This window comes from Acanthisitta chloris, unplaced genomic scaffold (genome assembly GCF_000695815.1).
Source record: "Acanthisitta chloris isolate BGI_N310 unplaced genomic scaffold, ASM69581v1 scaffold14250, whole genome shotgun sequence".
Lineage (NCBI taxonomy): Eukaryota > Metazoa > Chordata > Aves > Passeriformes > Acanthisittidae > Acanthisitta > Acanthisitta chloris.
This window is the reverse complement of record NW_008653533.1, coordinates 56,815-77,669: the sequence shown is the minus strand read 5'-3', so window position 1 is coordinate 77,669 and position 20,855 is coordinate 56,815. Positions and strand designations below refer to the sequence as shown.

Below are 20,855 nucleotides of genomic sequence, written 5' to 3'. Positions count from 1 at the left end.
CAAGGCCCTGTTTGCCCTTACTAAAGATTGCTCAATTTCACACATGCAAGAACTCTCAAAGGATGAAAGCTCTGCCTGTGCTTGGGGCAAGAAATAAAAAGCTCTTTCTTTTGTGGTGATATAAAAGCTTAGGCCAGAGTTTTTGAGGCCATAGGACCAAGCTCTCGGTAGTATTGTCAACCACAGAAGGTTACAGCAGGAAAGAAGAAGTAACTTGGTGGGATAATGTAAACACACACTGGGGAAGTAAGGGCTGCTTTTTAGAAATGAAGGAAGTTAATGTTTTGGGTTAATGATAATTTTCCTGAAATTCTTGGGAGGTCTAACTGTATTCTGGGATATCTTTGGTTTCCCATGATTGCAAAGCTTTTGAATTCTCCCCTCTCCTCCACCCTGGAAAAAGAAAAAATTAAAGCAAAAAGACAAAGCCAGTGCACTATATAGCTGTGCTAAGAAGTGAAGCTTTCTGTAGGAACAGCTCACCATTTTCTCTGCATTCCAGTGAAGCCAGTGTTGGAATGCCACTGAGGTTCTGGCATCTGAATTTTTAGTAGGCAGTTGGATGGAAAAAAGTCTTCTCAGAGGTTCTACCCAAAAGACAATTGCAGCAACACAGGGATTATCAGAATTTTGTGTTAACCTCACCCCACCCATTCACGTGTGTTTACTAATGGAGTAATTTGATTATTTTTTAAAAGGTGTGTTCATTACTTGGTTGGTTTAATAGTCAAGGATGTGAAAAGTTTTCATATGGTGGGGTTTAGATTATCTGCCTTTGTGGTTTATATTTCTTTTTGTGCCCTCCTTTTACAATAGCCTATTTACCCACTGCTGTTTGAACCCCTCTGCTCCTCCGCCCTGCTTTTGGTGCTGTTCTGCTCCCATCTTTCACCACCCTTTGTTTGTTACAAATAAGATGTGATCGTAGTTACACACCTGCTGTTCTCGTTTCATGATAACATCAGAACACTACTTTCCCAGCAATGTGAAACCAACAGCAGTCAGAGCTTTTTGTTGGATTTTTCTTCTTTTTTCTCTGCACATCTTTTTGAATATTTGACATTAAGTGAAAAGCAGTCTTCTACTTTGACGTTACTGCTGCTTTGAACAAGCAAAGTTTCCATTTCTTTGAAGATAAGAGAACAAAAAAAAAAATCTATTCTTTGGGCACATCTTTGCTACTTTGCTGAATAATGACAATATTGACTCTTTTCCTCATGCCATTAGCTCATCTACCTGAAGGCCAGGGCAATAAAGATGCTTAATTTGTCTCTCACCTAACCTTGACACTTATTTTAAAATATGTCATGAGTTACAGGAGAAGACTGTCTCACAGATAAAACACATACATCATCATCACCTCCCTTCATTTCAGATTACCTCAAATGCATGTCCCTGCCCATGCTACCTTTACCTCCCTTTTCAGTAGGTCATTTCAGAGTTGCTTCCTCTATTTAATTTCTACCTATTGGAAGTTGATACCTTTGCTGCATTCAGTTTTATTTGCTCAGCTCTACACTAACTTGTGCCTTGAACATACCCCATTCCCTTCACACTGTTTGCACTGTTAACAGTGCCAGCTCTCTATTTATTGCCTTTTTTCAGCCCGTTTTTCCAATTGTTGCCATGTGTTTGCTGTTGCCATCTGCTTGCTGCACAATTACATCTCACTTTAAAAAAACCTGCCTGTACTCCTATGAGTTGCAGATGGAGTGTTCTTTTTGTTGGTTTGTTCTTAAGTTAATTTACTGTCAAAAAAAAAGAGGAAAAATTATCCAAAGTGATTACTTTCTCTTAGTTTCCATATTGCAAAGTGGGAAATGTAAATTAGTCTTGGGTAGAAATACAGAATCGAGTATGTTGTAGGTGCTAAACAACTTTTGCATATGTATTTATTAACTGATGCAGAGAAATATATTTAGATGTAGCAATTATAAAAGATTTTTCACAGTTCCTTACTTTGCTTTGAATTAGGCTTTCAAGTTATCAACTGCAGTATCTGAGTTACAAGTTAATCTGTTGCAGCTTTAGGATAACTGTGTAATGCTAATATTATATTGAATGCTATTACTATTTTCATGCCCCTAAAATTAATTAAATTAAGCCAATGAAACTACAAGCCAAGCAAAGCATTATCATCACAGCAGATTTTAGTCATGATTATATACATAGAAAGCTGAAATAGCACTGCTTAAACTCTCTGACCTCATCTAATTGCCTTTGAATTTACATTGGTAAAACTCAAGCTAGAAATTCATTAATTCTCTTTGCAAGGAGAATTCTATATCTTGGCAAACATGAGTGCTGTTTATAATCATTTTATGAATGGAAATTAATTCTATTGCATATTTGGTAGAAATATTAGAATATTAGATGGCTTAGAATATGCAATAACTTCAGTACCACATAGTAGAATAATTAGATTTAAAAATATCTTAGGATGTGTGGTGTCCTCAAAACTGAGAGTATTTTCTCTTATTATTGACATCTTGTGATGTTACATGTGCACAACCTTTTTGTGAGAAATTCAAACTCTATATGATCACACTTTCACAATATGTATATTATAAAAGAATATACATGTTCAAGTCCAATATTGTACATTTTTTTCTGTAATTTCACCTTTCCTGAAGAGTTTTACTTTTTTTTAAGATGAAAATTCAGGTGTTACCTGCTTGGGTCCTACCCAGGGAACAAGAATCTGTAATGTGAAAATAATTCAGAGCTGCAAAATATAGAAAAGAACTTAATTGTTTTGCACCATGTGTACATTGAGTATAAAGAAAAATTGGAAAACTCTGAATTATTATTTTTGTTCTAACCATCTGTCAGTGACTTTCACTCTTTTTTTTTCCCCCTGTGACCTAAGTTGTCTGTTTGCTCTAATGAAACTGAGCTACTCTGGGGCACTGAGAGAAGTGAAATGAAAGAAGAACATGAGGTAGTCAAAGGTTCTTGTTTAATGAACCTTTATTAACCTTCTTCACATTCCTTCTCATTATGTTGATTTCAGTCTTAGAAAAGATTTAAAAATATATTCAGAGAAACTGCCTGCTGTGGAAAGGTTTGGTTTGTGAGGAATGTGGTGGTATGCCAACTCTTTCAGCATGGAAAGTGAAAAACTAAGAATACTTACCAATTAAGGTAATGTAATTCAGCAAGCCAGAGCCAACAGCAAAATAGCCCTGCTAAGACTGAAATTATATAACTGTGGCATAGCAGTGCAATCCTAGTAAGGGTTTGTGAAAATCAGTTCCTATAAAACAACTTTACAACAAAATTAATTTGTGGCTGAAGACCTTCATCAAGGAAAGTAATACCTGGGAAGAAAAAAACCTGCTTCACTCTTTATGGTATGACTAGATAGCATAAACCACTAAAGACTAAACAAACCATTATTAAAGTCACTATTGAGCAAGCAGATAATGGAGTCTTGGAAAATACATTTTAATTGGTAGCACCTTAAAGTCAACAGAGCTATGCTGATTTACAGTAGCTGAAATTGTAGTCCTTTATCTTCAAGAACTTCTGCTCAAGGAACTTTGAATCATATAGGACTGAAGTAGTATTATTTGCCTCAGGACACTTTCTTGGTATAGGGACACTGCTACAGGGTGAATTTATTGATTGCATCTTTGATGCTACTGACCAAAAGGAAACAGCACTGTATTTCCTTGGATTGCAAGCTCGAATTTAAAGATTTCAACTTCAGTGCTCCTGCCTTGTGAAATGAAAGAGAAACTTGTTAACTTGCTCTTGACCTTGAGGGATAACTGTCATGAAAGACATTGTCCCTCTTATGTAGATTAATATTTCTCTTGCCTTTCTGATTTCTAATGAGACTACAAAGTCTTTCCTGATCAGGTCATGGCAGGAAGGATGTGTCCTTTTCTACCTTTAGTAGTCAGTCTAGCTATAATTTTAGATGTTTAACCCAGGTATGCTTACATTTCTCTTTGGCTGGACAGAAACAACCCAGTCTGTGCAAAACTGATATAAAATACAGTTCTATCTTAAGAACATTACTTTAGGTGGAAGAATATTGAGCACTATTAGAGGAAGGACTTAGTCTACACAGATTCTGAGATGCTGTAGTAGCTGTGAGGAGATTAGTAAAATCCTTGGCATCCCAAATGTTGGACTTCCACGTGGAACAGCAGAACTGACAGAGTTGCAAATATCTGTGGCATTATGGAAAAGTAAAATCAGGACTTAGAGTAAAATTTTGCAGACTCACCACATGTCTATTAAATTTCTGAATAGACAATGCTGGCCTTGTTTTTAAATTCTTGTTTCAAACACAACTACGGCACGAAAAAATTTATTCGATCCTCAACATCCTCAAACATGCTGTGTTCTCTCTGTATTGATTTTCTAGCTGTTGCCTGTTTGGAGAAAGCCACTGATTGCACATTTATGTCATATAATTATAATTTTGTGAGAACAACTACTTCTTTCTCCTCCTGAAGGTCTGCAACTAGGTAGTAGCATTTGTAGGAGGACACCCCTAACTATAACTGTAGGACTTGCAAAGGAATGTTGGAAGCAAGCACAAAAGAGAGAAAAGGTGACCAGAAGGGAATCGTTTATCTTGCTATATAGATGGTTTGTCCTAGCAGCAGGTTTTAATAACCTTATTAAACTAACTTAATTTGGGTGCGAGCGTTTGGGTTTTTTAATATCCAACAAAGTCAGAAATTCTAGAATATAGAGTGAATAATTTTCTTTTCCCTATCTTTATTTATCTTCTACCAAAAAACCACCTAGAAGATGTAGAATATAGAGTGAATAATTTTCTTTTGAAATTCCCTATCTTTATTTATTTTCTACCAAAAAAACCACCTAGAAGCTTGAGAATATATTTATTGATGCATTATAGGATGTAGAAAATAAATCACTAGTCAGACAAATTCATTACCTAAATAGATAACCAAGAAATTACTGTTATCTATATTTCAATAGGATGAAAATCAGGAAACAGCAAATTTCAGTGATTTGCTAAAGGTTATACAGCAAATTGTGATGCTTGGAATACAGCCCAAATTCCTGCTTCTTCTAGTCCTGAGAAAGAGGTTAGCCTTGCCTACTAACAGGACAGGTGTTTAGCAGCATTTCTATTTAGTCCTCTACTGTAAGACTGTACTGGACTATTTCAGGACTCCATTGACTACATCCATTTCTGTCAGTGAACCCAAAAAGCAATGCACATCCAGTTGGTAATTTCTTTTTCCATACACTAAACAGCATTAAGTCAACTGTCATATGCAGCACTGACAGAAATAAATTGCACAGAAATGATGAAGCATGGAGAATTATTTAGTAATAGTGGAAACTTCTAGTCAATACTGACCTTTACTCAAGTGGCAATATTTCTAGGTGATGAATAATTGCAGACATACACACTGCATATACACCTTTCTGAATCTTTGACTTTCTACATGGCTTTTGTCTATTTAGCCAATGCTTATTACTCCTCTCCTGTATTTGTCTATTAAAGATATCAAAATGAAAGTAGTCTCTTTTTTTTCAAAGCTTTACTTATTTTATTAGCAATCTTAAGACATTTTTTATCTAAAGCAAATATCAATGTATGACCTTCTGCAATGTCAGTTTTCCATCCTGAGGTGAACAGTTTTTAAAATACGCCTGGTACCTTTCGTCTCTCGGTCTTAACTTTGCTTCAAAACCATGAGAAAAACCAGCATTGATAACACTCCTGGAAAAGTATGGTATAACTCAGAGTTGACTAAGGCTAGGATTTATGAATTTATTAATAGGATTACTCATGGACATAAAAAATATGCCTAGACATTTACATATGCAAGAAGTATCTTGAGATTGTAGAAGACATGCCAAACAAGTCTCTGTCTTGTACTCTTGCACTTGTGCTAGACCAATGCATTAATGACACAGACAAAACTCAGTTAAAAAAAACTACCATATATATTACAGGTCCTTCTCGAGGTCTCCATTTCATACTATAAAGCCTTTACACATAAGTAAAAGTTAACTGAAATCAGAGGAACTGCTCAGAAAAGTAATGTGATCCTATTAGCTCTTTTCAATTCTAACAGCAGCCCTCTTTTAGAAATGGTTCTTTATAAAAGCAATTAGAAGCATTCTTGCATTAGTACTGTTTGAATTGTATACTGCTTCACATATTTTCCAAGAAGTATATTAGTATATCCACACCTGGGAGGTAAAGTTCTGAACAGAACAAAAATACAAGCAGCTCATGTTGGAAGTCAGTAGTTTTTGATTTAGACTGGGGAACAGTAACAGACTGGCAAATGAAGTGAGGTGGAATCATGTCTGCCCACTAGTTTGTGTCCAATCTAGATATTTTGGCTGTTTGGCCAAACTGAGCCTTGTTTCATTTTGGTATTCTTCCTCCAGCATTTTCTGGACAACTCCTACCCTTAACTAATAAAGCTGACATAAACTGCAAATATGTCTACTTACACTTGCTGAGCTACAACTAACAGTATTATTTTATGATCTTTCTAATAATTATCCTAGTCCTGTATTATAGGGCACACTGTGCATAGGTGTACTAAGTTAAAATCAAATGGTAACCCTACAGTAGGAGTTTCTTACAGAAATTGATCTAATATCATAAAATACTGCATCAGTTAATACTACTATAACTGCTGCACATGTCATGGAATGTCTTGACAAAATATCTACTGAGAAAGAATTACTTCTATACTAGAAGAATCCATCATTTTATAGGCTATAACAAGATAGAAGGATGTGAAATTTTAGTTTCCTTTTGTTGAAACTCATCATAGTCTATGCTTTTTTAAATGTAAAAATCCCTCATTCATTTAATGTTTTAAAGACATTTACCATTTTATAGCATTTTGTGAAATGTTTGGAGGACACATTTTATTTCAAATACAAAAAAACCATGACCACTACTCTTTGTGACCTTTAAATGATTAAAAGGAAGCTCAACAAAATAATTTCATAACTCTCAAAGGGTGTCACTGAGAATTAAAAAACCTCTAAAATCTAATGAACCGCTGAAGACATCTAGGAATTTTCATTGTTTTAAGTTTTGTGCATGATGGCATTACAGGGGACTGTATGTAAGATGGAGGACTGTCCACATCCCTGTTCCTCAACATGAATTCTGCCTTCATTGCTTCAGCAACTACCTGGCAGCAAAATCTCATTCTTCTACCAGTATAGGCAACATAAATATGCACCCCTCAGTTCAAAGTATCTGGTAGCTCTTCTTGGGGACTTTCTCACTGTCCATTTCACTTTTGCTGTGCCTACCCAGATATCCATCTCTCCTGAGGACAAGTCTCTTTGCTTCAGGAATGAAGTAGAAGACTGGTCCTCATATATTTAAAACTGGCTGAGACCTGTTAACATCCACATGCCTGAAAGCAAAATGAATGGTGCTTAGGACAGAAGTTTATTTCAGTGGCTCTTAAGCCCTAGAAATCACATAAAATCTCTTTGGGCAAGGTTCTCTAGTGCTTTGTTGTCCTCACTAATAAAAAATACTTTCCAAATCTGAGTCCATTAGATATTCACCACCCTGCTTCTGCATTATTCTCCTGCTTGCCTTTTCTGAGCAAGCTGAACCCTTCAATATTAATGCTGTGACACAGGTGAATCATATGACAAGTTTTTAATCAACCAAATGCTGTTTACAGCAAAATGTTGGCCATGTAATAAAGCTTCAGGTTCCTACTAGTTAATCCCTACATTATCTAATATACTTGTGGACTAACCCACCATTCTCTCTTTTGTTTCTGTCCTGACCTTATGGTAAATACTTCTTTTCTTGCCAATATTTAGACTTCTTTTAAGGGTAGAATAGTACATACTGATCTGGTGTTTTTTGTGAACCTGTCTCAATAAATCAGTAAATTGGTGTGAGAGAGGTGCAGTTCTTCCTTGTGCCATAGGGTTTATGGAACATTACTCCATAGTCAAGGCAGCTGACATTCTGCTGTGGCAGCACCATCTGTTCGTTCACATATTTATCTCCATGTCACATCTGTCCCTAAGCCTTGACCTTTGATCAGCAGAACTGACAAAAAAAGCCACCTGAGCTCCTGACCCCTTCACCTCCCAATTCCCAGATCCTTACAGTAGCTTTTAATCTTTGTAAACTCATTCCCAGTAGGGTTATTAACACTCACATGGAGCATAAGTGTTGGGTAGTGTCCAGAGAGTTGAAGAGGCCTTGCCAGTTTTTCAGTAACACCAAGGATTTGGGTTCCTCAGAGGAGCATTCCTCCCAGAATGTCAAGTCTTGTCAACAGATGGGCCCCATTGTCACACTCATCACCACTGTCATTGACAAATCTCATAATCTTGTCACAGAAGTGGTGCTTTTCATTTAACCTAATCCTTTCAATTCCTAACTTCGTGAGAATTTCACATCCTTCTCTTCCAACTTCTTCCCCTCCATTACTGTCACTCTTGTAAAATTATAACTTTTCTAATTACAGAAAAAAAGCTCAAAAACATAGGCACTGACTGGCATGAAACCAGAATGTAAATTAAAGATTGTAAAGTTGACATATAAACAAAAAATTGAAGATTTTGAGACTGAAGTACACATAACAGAGTATTTAGTAATTGAAATTTAAAATTTTAAATTTAAATCTAAATATTGCAGCTATTATTTGTATTTCCTCTTAAATAAGTAATGGAGAAGAATCACTGTCCAACTCAGGCAAAATTCAAGATATCCAATTAAAATGTAGGGTGAGAGCAGTCAAGAAAAAGCAAAGGCAAGCCTCCTAGAGGAACAAGGAACCCATAAAAGTGCATTTTAGAAGAGCAAATTTTCCATAGCAGAATTATGACTTGTGAGGACGAGGCAGAACACAGCAGAGAGGACTCTCTTCTCAGAGATTGCTCAGACAACAGCAGTAAATCCAGGATGTGTAAAGGAAAATCAGAAGGATTGTCTGTCAAAAAGAAAGAATTAGAGAAATCATTTAATAATGGGTAAGTGCTTCATTCCAAACCCACCTACGATCTGTGTTCAAAGACAACAATGATGAGCAGGTTTGGTTTGTTGATCTCAAATCTGGCAGTGCTACTATTAAATTTGAAATGGATTTAAGGGCAGAGGTAACTGTGATTTGTGAAGAGACTTTACAAGAGATGATCCCTGGAACCAGATGGAGTGGTTATGGATAGTACCCAGTAGCCCTGGGGACATATAAGTTGCCTTGTTTATTGCAAAGTCTACCTCAGCGACACAGGGAAGCTGTGCACATTTGGCAAACTCAGCATTAATGGGATTCCAAACACTGAAATGCCTAACCAAATCACAGTCATTGAGAAGGAGATTAAAACCAACTGCAAGAAGCTTGGCCTAAATCCGGCAATAATGGTCTAAAATCAGCTAACAAGAAACCTTATTTCATGCCTTTTGCTCATGCATTTTTGCCATTGTTTCTGCTCATCTGGCTAAAGAACATGGCAAAAAACAAAGCAGAAGTCATTGCTAAACTGACAGTGTGGTGTGACCTTACAGAGCTGATGCTAGTCACACTTAGCTAGGCCATATATACATTTCTTAACAGTGTTAGAAAGTGTAAAGAGTAATACAAGGTTAATAAATAACTGCAGTCTTCAAAGGTGCCCAGCCTCACTGAAATGCTGAAACTAAAGGTTTCCAAACATTGCACTGGCATTTTTTTTTAATTCCCATGACACATTAGAAACATTTCACACATTGACACCATGAAATTTGCAGAAATGTTCTCTTCAACAGTTTCTGGCTGATTTTGTCACTTCATTCCTTATTTTTTCATGTAATTTCTTGGAATGTCTAGGTAATCTTTAAGACAAAAATAAGGTTCTTGAGTCATATCTATCAATATTTACCCTTCACCTCATTCAAATCTTTCTTATTTCCCCTCAAAGCCCTTTTCTAGGGTAATTTCCTTCCCACAGTGACTTATCAAATTATCTTTTCTCAAACTTTATCTGTTCATCTAAGGGAAAGCTAAGCATTCCCCTAACATAGGAAAGTTTAGTAGGATAATGATAGCAGCCTGACAGAGACCAGAAGAAGCTTTTTTTGTTCTTCTTTACAGATTGCTGTCCCCATGACAGTGGCAAAACTACTGAACCTGGGAGTACTACTCAGCTTGTGAAAAAGACAAGGAAGCTCTTTTGCTGTGCAAATATATTTGTGCACAAATAGCAAGGGATATTTGTGTAGCATGTTTGCAGAACTCTCCTGAAAACCAGCAGTCCACTATTTCCAAAGCTGATCTATTGAGAAGAAACAGACCTGCTGAATGCAGTTTATTATTAAGCAACATGAATAAATCACCATCACAGGTGAGGAACTGGGTACAGAAGGCATTCATAAATTCTTTAGTTTCTGTGCCATACAGCACTCTCAGTAAATGCTTATAGCAAGCATGTATTAAATATTAATCTGTGCTCCTGCCAGCACCTTGAGCAGAAGCAGGAAGGATGTTAAGCACAATCCAAAGGGGACACAGCAATTCACTTCTTGCACATTGGCTCTATTTCAAGGCTTATGTTCTCAGTGTTCTCCCTGCTGATTTCTTTACCCTCACAGATACTGCATTGCCACCAACAGGATACCAGAAGTGTTTTGGCCCAAGGCCTTCCTCAAGGAGCCTGGCATAGATTCAGCCACTGACAATGCAATACCTGTAATCAGAAAACAGAAATATAGAGGGGATTTGTTTTGTTGTGGGGTGGTTTCTTTGTATTGCAAAAAGCTTTTATTGCATTAATTTTTTATTATGAAATGGATTTTTTTGAGTATATTCTAGTTTCAGATGCACAAAAGCCAAGTCATACAGAAGCACAAGCCACAAAACCCAAACCCAAAATGATCAATACTGTTCAATATATACCAAATTTGCTTTATTTCATATGATTTTCATCATCCAGTCATTGTGCTTTTTAATCCAGTGTTGAATAAAACATTTATTTTAAGTTATGGAAAGAAAAAATGAATGGGTCTTTTGAATTCCAGTGTATAGAACACTTCAATCATTTATTATGACAACTTACCTATTAAACTATTCAGGTGATATATCATTCCTGTCTGGGTTTACCGAACCATAATGGCAAATATCACAGAAATACTCCAACTTGCAGAGAAATTTAACTACATGAATTTTTTCCTAATTATTATCCATTTATGTAAAAGCAAAACCGGGCCCCAAAATGTAAGCAGTTATTCTAATGAGAAAGAAATACCAGGAAATTTTGGAGTCTATGATCAAGTCAACAAAATCTAAATGTTTATTAGGTAAGTCAAGAGTTACCCAAAGTCGCATCCCCAAACTAAAGATATTGCATCTGAGAGTGAGAACACATCTATGACAATCTGAAACAGTTAAACATTTGTACTAAGACAGATATTTATTAAAAATACAGAATTTAAATCATGGGATACTTCACTTTAAAACAGAATGTACTCCAAATCTGGAGCATACATAGATTTCATTATGAGTTTCAACCATGAAAATCTTGACTCTCAGGATCAGGCCACTGACATAGATCCAGCAACATTTTCATTATTTTAAGTTAGTATAAAAAAGGATGAATAAATCTTCACTGTGAGCTATCCAATTAAAATAGAGAAAGGGCAAGCTCTAGAGTCCAACTTTTTACTTCCAGTATTGCTTTTCAATGTGAATGACTCGAATGATACCTAAATTTATTTTCAGATTATTCTGATGCCTATCTAGAGAAAACGACATGCTGTAGTAAACAGAGGATAAAATGGACTTCATACACAATAAAATTTAGATGCAGCAAAGGTACTTGGTGTGACACTAATTTTTTTTTAGATGGCTCTGTGTCTTCAACTTAAGAAAAACAAAACACTAAATTCTGTATGGAGGAGATAATGTAGGAATAATTTGATGTAGGATATTTTATTACCTAAACAGTATGTACAAATTCTAAACATGAAAATAGTGAGTAAAAGAAATCAGACTCTATGTACATTTACACTTTTTACAAATTGTTTTTACAAGAAGTGTATTTTTCTCTAAATAACAGGACAAACACGTAAGACAAATCTTTTTGTATTACATACATAAATAAATATTGACTTTAAATGAGTGTTATAAGAACATAATTTCTACAGCCAATTGGGGTAACAGAGCAGTTCTGTTACCTCTACTACGATATAATTAAGTAAAAAAGGAAAAAATTTACATATAGAGCTCTGTTAATTACTTTGTAAATTGTACCTTACTAATATATTCAGTAGAGGTAATACAGTCATTACATTTCATGCCCACAACTGAACAATGAGTTTTGGCATGCAAACTCATATATAATCATCAACATCTGCAGGTATTCATTTACATGTTTTTAAATAAAGGGTTTTCTTAATTATTTAAAACTACATGCAAGGCTTATTAGCATCATATTCCTGGTTACAATGCACAAGTTTGCATAACATTGTTTTTAGTCATTGATGTTCACTGGTACTGATCAAAAGGGAAGGGACATACTTGGCACATAGTATAAGAAAACAAATTAATAAATAAGTCAATATCACAATGACATTTACATATACACAAACAAAATTAAAATTTTTTATGGTGTTGTACACAGAATTTAGAACTGTCTGGTTCCCCCACTTCGTTTGACCTGATTTAAGACAGTATTCAAGCAAACCCTAACATCCATGCTTTACTTGAAGCAACACTAAAGCTCATTCTTAGCTGCACAGGTTTACTTCCAACCCACTGACTTCTCTTCTGCATATGGAAGTTTCCTCTTCTGCATACCTTCCTGAATCAGGACCTGCTTATCTGAAACTCTCCTGGACTCCAGCTGGGAGCATGGAAATGAAAATATTGAGGAATAAATTGCCTCAGGATTAAGGTTTCTATACAAGTCTGCTAATACCAAAGGTAAAATTCCCATTCACATTAGCAATGAGAATTTCTTTGACTTTGTGTGTGACCATGCCAAATATTAGTGTTGGCATTGCCACACCATGTCCTCAGCTCCTTCTGAAGTCCCTAAGTTGAGGATGTTTCGTGTTGCAGAAATTAGACTTATTTATTGTCTATGTGCTATATTCTTGATGAACATTCAGGATGGTACACATGGATGATACAGTTTTGTCTTATTTTTTCGTGATCTATAAACAACTCAAAAGTGGTCAAAAAAGATATAACAAGCCATTTTCTTCTTAAACACAAATCACCAATAAACTAGCAAACAAAAAAAATCCACTTCACAAAGCAGATAGCAAAAATACCATAATTTTAGAATTCTCCTTCAAGAAACTAAGATAAACAAAATGCATCCTGAAGTCAACAGATGAATCCATCAGAATCATACATAACAAGTAACACATTAGTGTAAAGGTGCAGAGTACCTAAAAGCATCCCAATATCTAATACCATCCCAGTATTAACTCTGTATTACACATCATTGAAGAAAATAAATGTTCAACTAGTGAATCAAGCAGCAAACTGCTACTCTATTGCTGAATTAAATATTTCATGTGGCTTAGTCTAGTAAATCTGGACAACACTCTTTATGAGTCAGCAAACAAGGCTTTAGAATTAGGCACTATAAATTTCAAATCTGCTAAATTAATAAAATAATCAGGAAATCACTCATGGTTAGGAATTTAACATCCATGCATGAGCGATGTTGACTCTATATTTTTCATTTTTGATTTGGAGGGTGACTTGAAATGTGAGTTGGTAAGATCATTTGTAGAAGAAAAAAAAAATAATTTACATCTTAGCAGACTCTATATAATACACTTGTTCAATACATTACCATATTATCAAATTTTTTAATGAATCTACTTCAAAAGGAACAATCCCTCAATGTTCTTCAAAAGTACCTTGCTATTTCTAAAAGATGAATGCTTCAGAGAGACTGTCATCAGCAAACAGTAACCATTTTGATTCATTTCAAAAGGATGAGGCTTCTCCTCAGCAGCTGAGACTAAGGGTATGATCACTCAAGGCTCCTAACTTCCTGTTCACCTCCAGATTTGGCATCATTGTAATAAAGACCCACATCCATGTTCCATGCTTTACCATGTCACTACGAATGAAATGTAATTTCATTAACATTAATCAAGTCACTGCAGATTTGCTCCAGCACAACTAGAACAGACTGTGATTGAAAGGTTTGGACAGAATTTTTCAGAGAAGCCTGAGGTAATTACTTTCCCTGATCCTGCTGATCCAGCAAACACCATGGAGATCACTTCTAGACTCATCTATGCTCTGTGCAATCAAATGTGGACACAGTGCTGCACAGCAGTCCGATTCAAATTTTGTTTTCTTTGTAAGGACTTATACACATGAAACATTTCCATCCTGACAAAAATCTCTGAAGATCTGGCCTTCTGTCAAAACTGAAAATAAACCTTTATACTGCAGATTCTTTTGAAGAAGAGTTCATCTGTTTATTTGCTAATGTATTTTGGGAAATGGGAGACGACACAATAATAGAGGAAGGCATTTAAAGCACCATAGCCTTTAATATTTTTAAAACTACTGTTAAAGGCCCAAACCATGTAGCAATAGAAAATGTCTGGAAAAGTTCTTGGTCACTAAGTGAATATCAAAAATGACAACAAGCAAAGTGGTAAGAGAATGGAAAAGAGCCCTTTAAAACTGAACGTAGAAATGTAGAAAAACTGGAATAAGCAAGTGAACAGAAATTAACACAGTTTCCTTCTCCCCCTGTGGTATTAACCCACAAGAAACAAAAAGCCATAAACTTCAGTATAGATAAACTGAATATTCTGTGAACATTCTACTATGATGAACATAACTGATTCTCGGTTTCAAATATGTTCTTCTTTTCTTCATATTTGCTTTTCTACAGAAGAGTTTGTCATCAAGGGAAGGATATTTACTGCTAATGTTTGAGCACCTGTCACTGAATGTCTCAGACAAATATGAAGCACAGGTGAGTCTGTAGCATCTGGTGGTAGAAACATGGCCACTTTGTCAATTTTGCCTCAAGTGTTTGAGGTATGTTAGCCTCATGTGATGATTCAGGGAGCAATGGAAATTGTGCCAGAGAATGCAGGACCACTTTGAACATCTTGAACATTAAAAGCTGATTACGAGTATTTGTATGGATGTTTATTGGCAGACACTTTCCACCCTCTCAATAATAAATCCAAGCAGTTTCTGTTTACTATTGAGATATGTCTCTCTGTGTGAGAAATTATTCTAGACAGCTTATATTGCACAATAAGGCAATATGAATTCCCTTATGGTTAAAAAGGGCACCCTTCTGTCTAAATTTGAAAAATGCATCCAAATAAACTGTAAGCCAATGTTTTCCAGATGCCAGAATATTGTCACATAACTCTTTCTGTAAGCAGAACAGCAAAATAGAGCCAATACATCCATCCTTCTGTTCTAAGGATCCATGGGGAATAGAAATATGTGCATCCAAATCCAAAGCCAAAAAGTAGTTCTACAGCTACTTGAATAATAAATGTGCCTCAGAATTTCAGTTTCTAGGATGTTAACTATTCAGATTTTTAACTACAAAATTTGTGTTTCTTTTCAAGATAATATTATACCTTGAAATATTCTATATCAAAAAATGCTAAGCGGGATTATAAAAGTCATTATTCCAGGATCTGTTGGTTAATTGTATCCACTGCCATCAACTTCAAACAATTCTATTAATTGCCATTTGTTTCTTTACAATGGTATGCCTACCTTGTATATTTTTAAGCTATTAACTATAGTAATAGAAGATCCACATGCTAGAGCATTACCATTTCAGACCAGGTGGGTAATACAAATGTCTCATCATCCTCCTCTGTGGCGATACTGCAATTATTAAATATTGGTTATTTTAGGGTTTCTGCTACTGGTATTTATTTTAGTTATGTCCTTATTTCAGACATATGGAGATTTTTAATAGCAAAATACACTAGGGCTTAAACTGGTGACAGGCAGAGCTTTAAGTAATAGATCATTTAAATCCACTGATGAGAACATGGCCTCTTTCAAAAGTATGTATACATCACAAGACAACCTTGCATATATTAACATTGAATGCACTAAGAGAAAAAGCTGTATACACTGCACTGTTTCAATCTACTTTAAACTTAGAATATGAAAACATTATTATGAACACACTTCCAATTTTCTCACAGGTGTTGAGCTGGATGTTTCTTCAGTTTGCCGAATAGCATGGTACTGAAATGATACTTCCTGCATGATTCATCCTGGTTGTGGTGCAAATCTAATTTTTCATGGCTAAACTACAGAGAAGTAGATACAGATCATACAAGATGGTAACTTCCATTGGAAAACTGGGTTCATTGCTTCTACAGATGTGCCTTTTCCCAGCTCTCATCTGGGAGCTCAGTTTTTTCCTCTCAGTTATTTTTATAATCATCTGAAAGAGTCTAATATTTCTCTGGAGGTGGCTTGTAGTGATGTGGATGATGTTGCTTCAGATGAGGTCCTAAACAAAAGAACAGGAAAATATGCACATATTAAACCCTGAATATGTAATGCTAACATTTATCAATACTAAAAGGGCTTCAGCTAGCAATCCTTGAAGTGCCTGTGCTGACAACTATGTGTATGCTCAGTCCAGACAATTTCGGTGGAGCTGTGAAAGGACAAAAAGATTCAAGCAGATGAATCCTCAACTAATTAATTACATTTTTAACTTGGCTTTGCAACATTGAGCTGTACTTCTCAGAAACATATGCAGTGCTGGAAACATCCATTAAGAGGTTTCCACTGCTTTAGACATATGATCAGGCTTTAGCCATGCTGCACTGAGTGAACCCAGAAAAATCTAACCTTGAAAGCTAAGGAACCCCAGACCTAGCTAGCACCTGGATGACAGACCAACTTTGAATCCCAAGTGCTATAGACATAAGCCAAAGAGATGTGGTGCAATGAATGGCAAATGTCAGACCACAGAAACTGAGTGAAAGATTGCATTTCCTTCCACCATTGCTGATGAATAGTTATGGGGGGGAAAACACTATTTTCACACACCTTAAGTTATGGAATGCTACAGGAAGCAAGAAAGACTCTAAGGCTGGAGAAAACTGTTTACACGTGGAGGATTGAAGTTTTGTAACATGTCATCACCTGTCAGAACAGTGTGCTACTTACTGTGGGGTGAAAATGGAGGAAGGTCAGGTGTTCGGAACGATTTAATTGTAGCTGGGCCTTCCCCACCAGTTGTCAGCACTTGAACTTCCAAGCGGTACAGCATCGATGGCCTCAGATTTGGCACAGTGAGTACATAATGATCCTAAAATTAAATAAATCACTTGAATTCTCAGAGCATCTTAAAATAAAACATGGTTGTTCTACTCACACAAATCAGTGGTTTAAACAGGTTCCATCACTCTCAGCACCCACAAATTATATTCTTAGAATTCTGTAAAGAGGATTTAACATATGCATCACTTTGTTGAGAGGGTTTGTTTTGAATTTTTTGCTTGTGATTCCCCTTGAACAGACTTTTTAACCGTAATATTATGGTTTGTTGTACACAAGTTCCAAGTTGTGTCAGAGAGTGTTCTGAAAAGTGGATGATGTGCTCATCATTAAAAAATTAATAAATCTAACTTCCTAATAATTCTTTTTAACAAACATGTTCATTACATAAACTTTATTTTGGATCTATGAATTCCACTAATTGCTAATTTAATTAATGGCTGGCCTTGGGCCCCTTCTGTAGCTAGTGAAACTAAGTGTGACTACACTGATTACACATTTGTCCCAGTTACACCATAAGAATTTGTCTTCTGTTCTTAAGGCCATTTCTGGCTTGATGGACCCACTTTTCACTGCTCCATACTTTTCATGATCACGTAGACCTGTGCATAATGATTTCATAGTAATTTTATAGAATCTACCAGATGGGGATACATCAGGCTAAAGACTGACAGTTATTAAGGAATCAAAAGTCAGTCTAAATCAAAATCAAAACTATAACATCATCTGTACAAAGCTATAATGAATCAGTAATTCCAAGATGAAAAGGCCCAGTCCCAGTAAGGGGACAGCTGGGCCAGTGATGCTGGAGAGTGAGGGCAAAGTGTGCTGCTGTGACCAGCCAGGCTGAGCTGGCCAGGAGTTTGCAGGGCAAGTTATTCTGGTTGGCACTATACCCCACAACATTTGGGGAAACTGAAGTGAGCTATGGGAATAAGTGATAATTTGCTGTAACTGCTAGAACAGACAATAAAGAGGAAAGGAGAGAGAAAAAATGGAAGGAAATGTGTCATTTTACTGGCAAATTAGCACGAATTCTGAGGTGGGACTGCTCTTAACAGACCTTTCTGAAGCTCTTCCACCTCTTATAATATTCTGAATGGGTAGGAAACAGAGAGAGAGGTGTGCATAAATTGCACCCATGCACTCACTCTGCTCATGCAGGTGTCCCTTCAGCAGTTGGGACCTGTACATTTCAGCATTGGTTGTGCAAATATTACATTTTATCAGTAAGAGTGGATGAACCTCAGCACAAAATACCCTAAGATTTGGTGGGTTTTTGAGAGGTAGAAGATACTGTTTTGACTCAAACCAGAGTTTTCTGCAGGTCAACCAGGTGCCATAAACAGGAAGATATATATAGTGATAGATAATTAAAGGAACCTTCAGGCTCTATGGAAGTGAAAGCAGAGGAAAACACAGATTAAAAATTAAAGCATAACACAGTGCAAAGGAGTGTTTTAAATAAAACTTTATATGTATTTCAGATCTCACTGGAGAAAAAGCTTACAAAAATAAAAATTCTAAATAAAATATACCCCTGCTCCTAAAAACCAGATGAAAACCAAAGTGCAAATCAACATCTCATGGTCTGTTGACTCTGGCAGAGCTGGCAGCACAGTCTGAATAAAGGGCTCTTCACCTGCCTCTGCCAGAGCAACTGAAATACCAAAGACCATCTTAAAGCAAATAGGGGGAAGAATTCAAATTGTGAATTCTCACACTTACAATAAACAGTGAAATTTAGTTCTCCTTAAAATTATTTGTCCAATGGATAATGGTGCATATTAGCAGAGTGGAAAGTGATCTTTGTTGTTCTTAGAGCAGTGAGTAACTTGAAGAGAAAATTCTCTTAAATTCATTGACTTGGACACCAAATAATTAGTAAAACTATAGTATTGTCCAAGTTGAACAGCCTATCATCAAAAGAAAATCAAAACTATCTATTGCTACACAGATGAGCTTTTCCTCCCTTCCGGCACTTCTCAGACAACAGTTGCTAATTTGAAAATTGTGCCCATTAAAATGTGTCATCAAGAAGAGTAACTGTGCTTTGCATCTTCAGCAAGAAGTAAAAATTAAGCACTTCCTGCTCCAACTTGCCTGCAGAGCCAGAGAACACTATGTGCAACATCTGCATCACCATTAAACATTAAAAATGAGCCATGTATACCCACACTTATGAAGGCACTAGCAAAAGAAAGGAACAACCAACTTACTGCTGGCAGTATCTGCGACTGCGAAATGATGCTGTTGGGTAAACTGTTCTGTCGACTTTCTGTGGTCACTTCTGCCCAAGTGACTTGAAACCCTGTCATGGGTTGGTGAAGGTCTGTCTTAGATATCTTCCAGGAAAAATGACCAGTGATGTTACCTTCCTGAACAATGAAAGACGCAGATAGGTTCTCGGGTTTGGCCAACACTTTGGGTAGAACTGGCACTATAAATTTGGAAAGCAAAAAAGAGAAGCTAAACTTTGAGAGATTATCTTCAATTTAATTTCACAAATTAAATTTCACAAATCAGGATCAGACAGAGCTCTCTTTGTGGTGTTACCCATGATCCAGCCAGCTTTTTGGCATCACATTTTCAGTGTTACCCAAAGCCTATCTTCGATATATTTCTCTGGCATTTTGGGCCAAATCAAACTTCAGATCAAATGCTGTCGGTTGTGGAAAGGAAAGCTCATGGCATGTAAAGATCTAAGTGCCTCATTCACAGCCAACCATCCTCCTGCTCCTCTGTATTTCAAAATACCTGAACTCCAACTTGGAGTTTTGGAACCACAAGAAAACCCACAGGATAGCACAGAACTCCATAATTCAGCCAAAGAGTAAAATTCATGCTCTAAAACTGCAGTACAAGTTAATAGGGGAAAGATATACATGGGTTGCAGTTGCCCAGGAAGGCTGTAATGCTGGAAACTGTCAGGAGAAGTGGTAAGGAAGTGTAGTCATGGAAAGCAGGACTCTGGAGCATGGGGGTACCCTTGGGGACAGCAGGGGCTCAGTGCAAGAAGGCTGCCCTCTAACTGAAGAGAAAGATTTCCAGACTTGGCTGTGCAAAGGCATGGCTGACCTGACCTAGGACTAGCTGACCCCAGAGGTCCTCTCCGATCAGTATCTCCATAATTCTGCTATCTCCATAACCCTCTAGCTATACATTATGGCAATGCTGTAAAAGGTATGAGTGTCTGTATTTGTTATTTGAGAGCAGAATTAGCCTAAAAAAAATCAAACTGAAAAAGCAGCTTGTATCAGCAGCAAAATATTGAAAAGATGAGTCAAACCAGCATAATTATGTTTACAGTTAGCATCCATCATTATCATAAATATATCTTGAAAACTGTTCTTCCTTACAAAAGTAAAAACTGTGTAATAACAAATGTCATAAAAGTCCACTAAAATTACACATAACTGGCAAAACAATAATATACTAGCCAAAATTGATACTGATCTGTATTTCAGTTGATTTTTCACCTAAACATCAGTCATATTTTTATTTGTTCTGAATCTTTCATTTCCTGTTTTAAAATAGCTTTTAAAGATTCTTTTTTGGTGATTAGAAATGCATTTGGAACTATTTGGCTAGTTCTCCAGGCCTTACCTC

General features: G+C 36.3%; 1 protein-coding gene across 1 annotated transcript in view; it reads right to left on the bottom strand.

Moving 5' to 3' along the window:
- Positions 1–16,408: 16,408 nt before the first annotated feature.
- The window catches only part of KAL1 (Kallmann syndrome 1 sequence), a gene marked incomplete at its 5' end in the record, with an annotated part of 59,324 nt that continues 54,877 nt past the window's right edge, over positions 16,409–20,855 (bottom strand). Inside the window, 4 exons of the mRNA XM_009081510.1 lie at positions 16,409–16,467; positions 17,136–17,277; positions 19,466–19,686; positions 20,853–20,855. The exon at positions 20,853–20,855 is cut by the window's right edge and continues 178 nt beyond it. Of these exons, the coding sequence (XP_009079758.1) occupies positions 16,409–16,467; positions 17,136–17,277; positions 19,466–19,686; positions 20,853–20,855 (425 nt within the window). The remainder of the gene's footprint in view (positions 16,468–17,135; positions 17,278–19,465; positions 19,687–20,852) is intronic.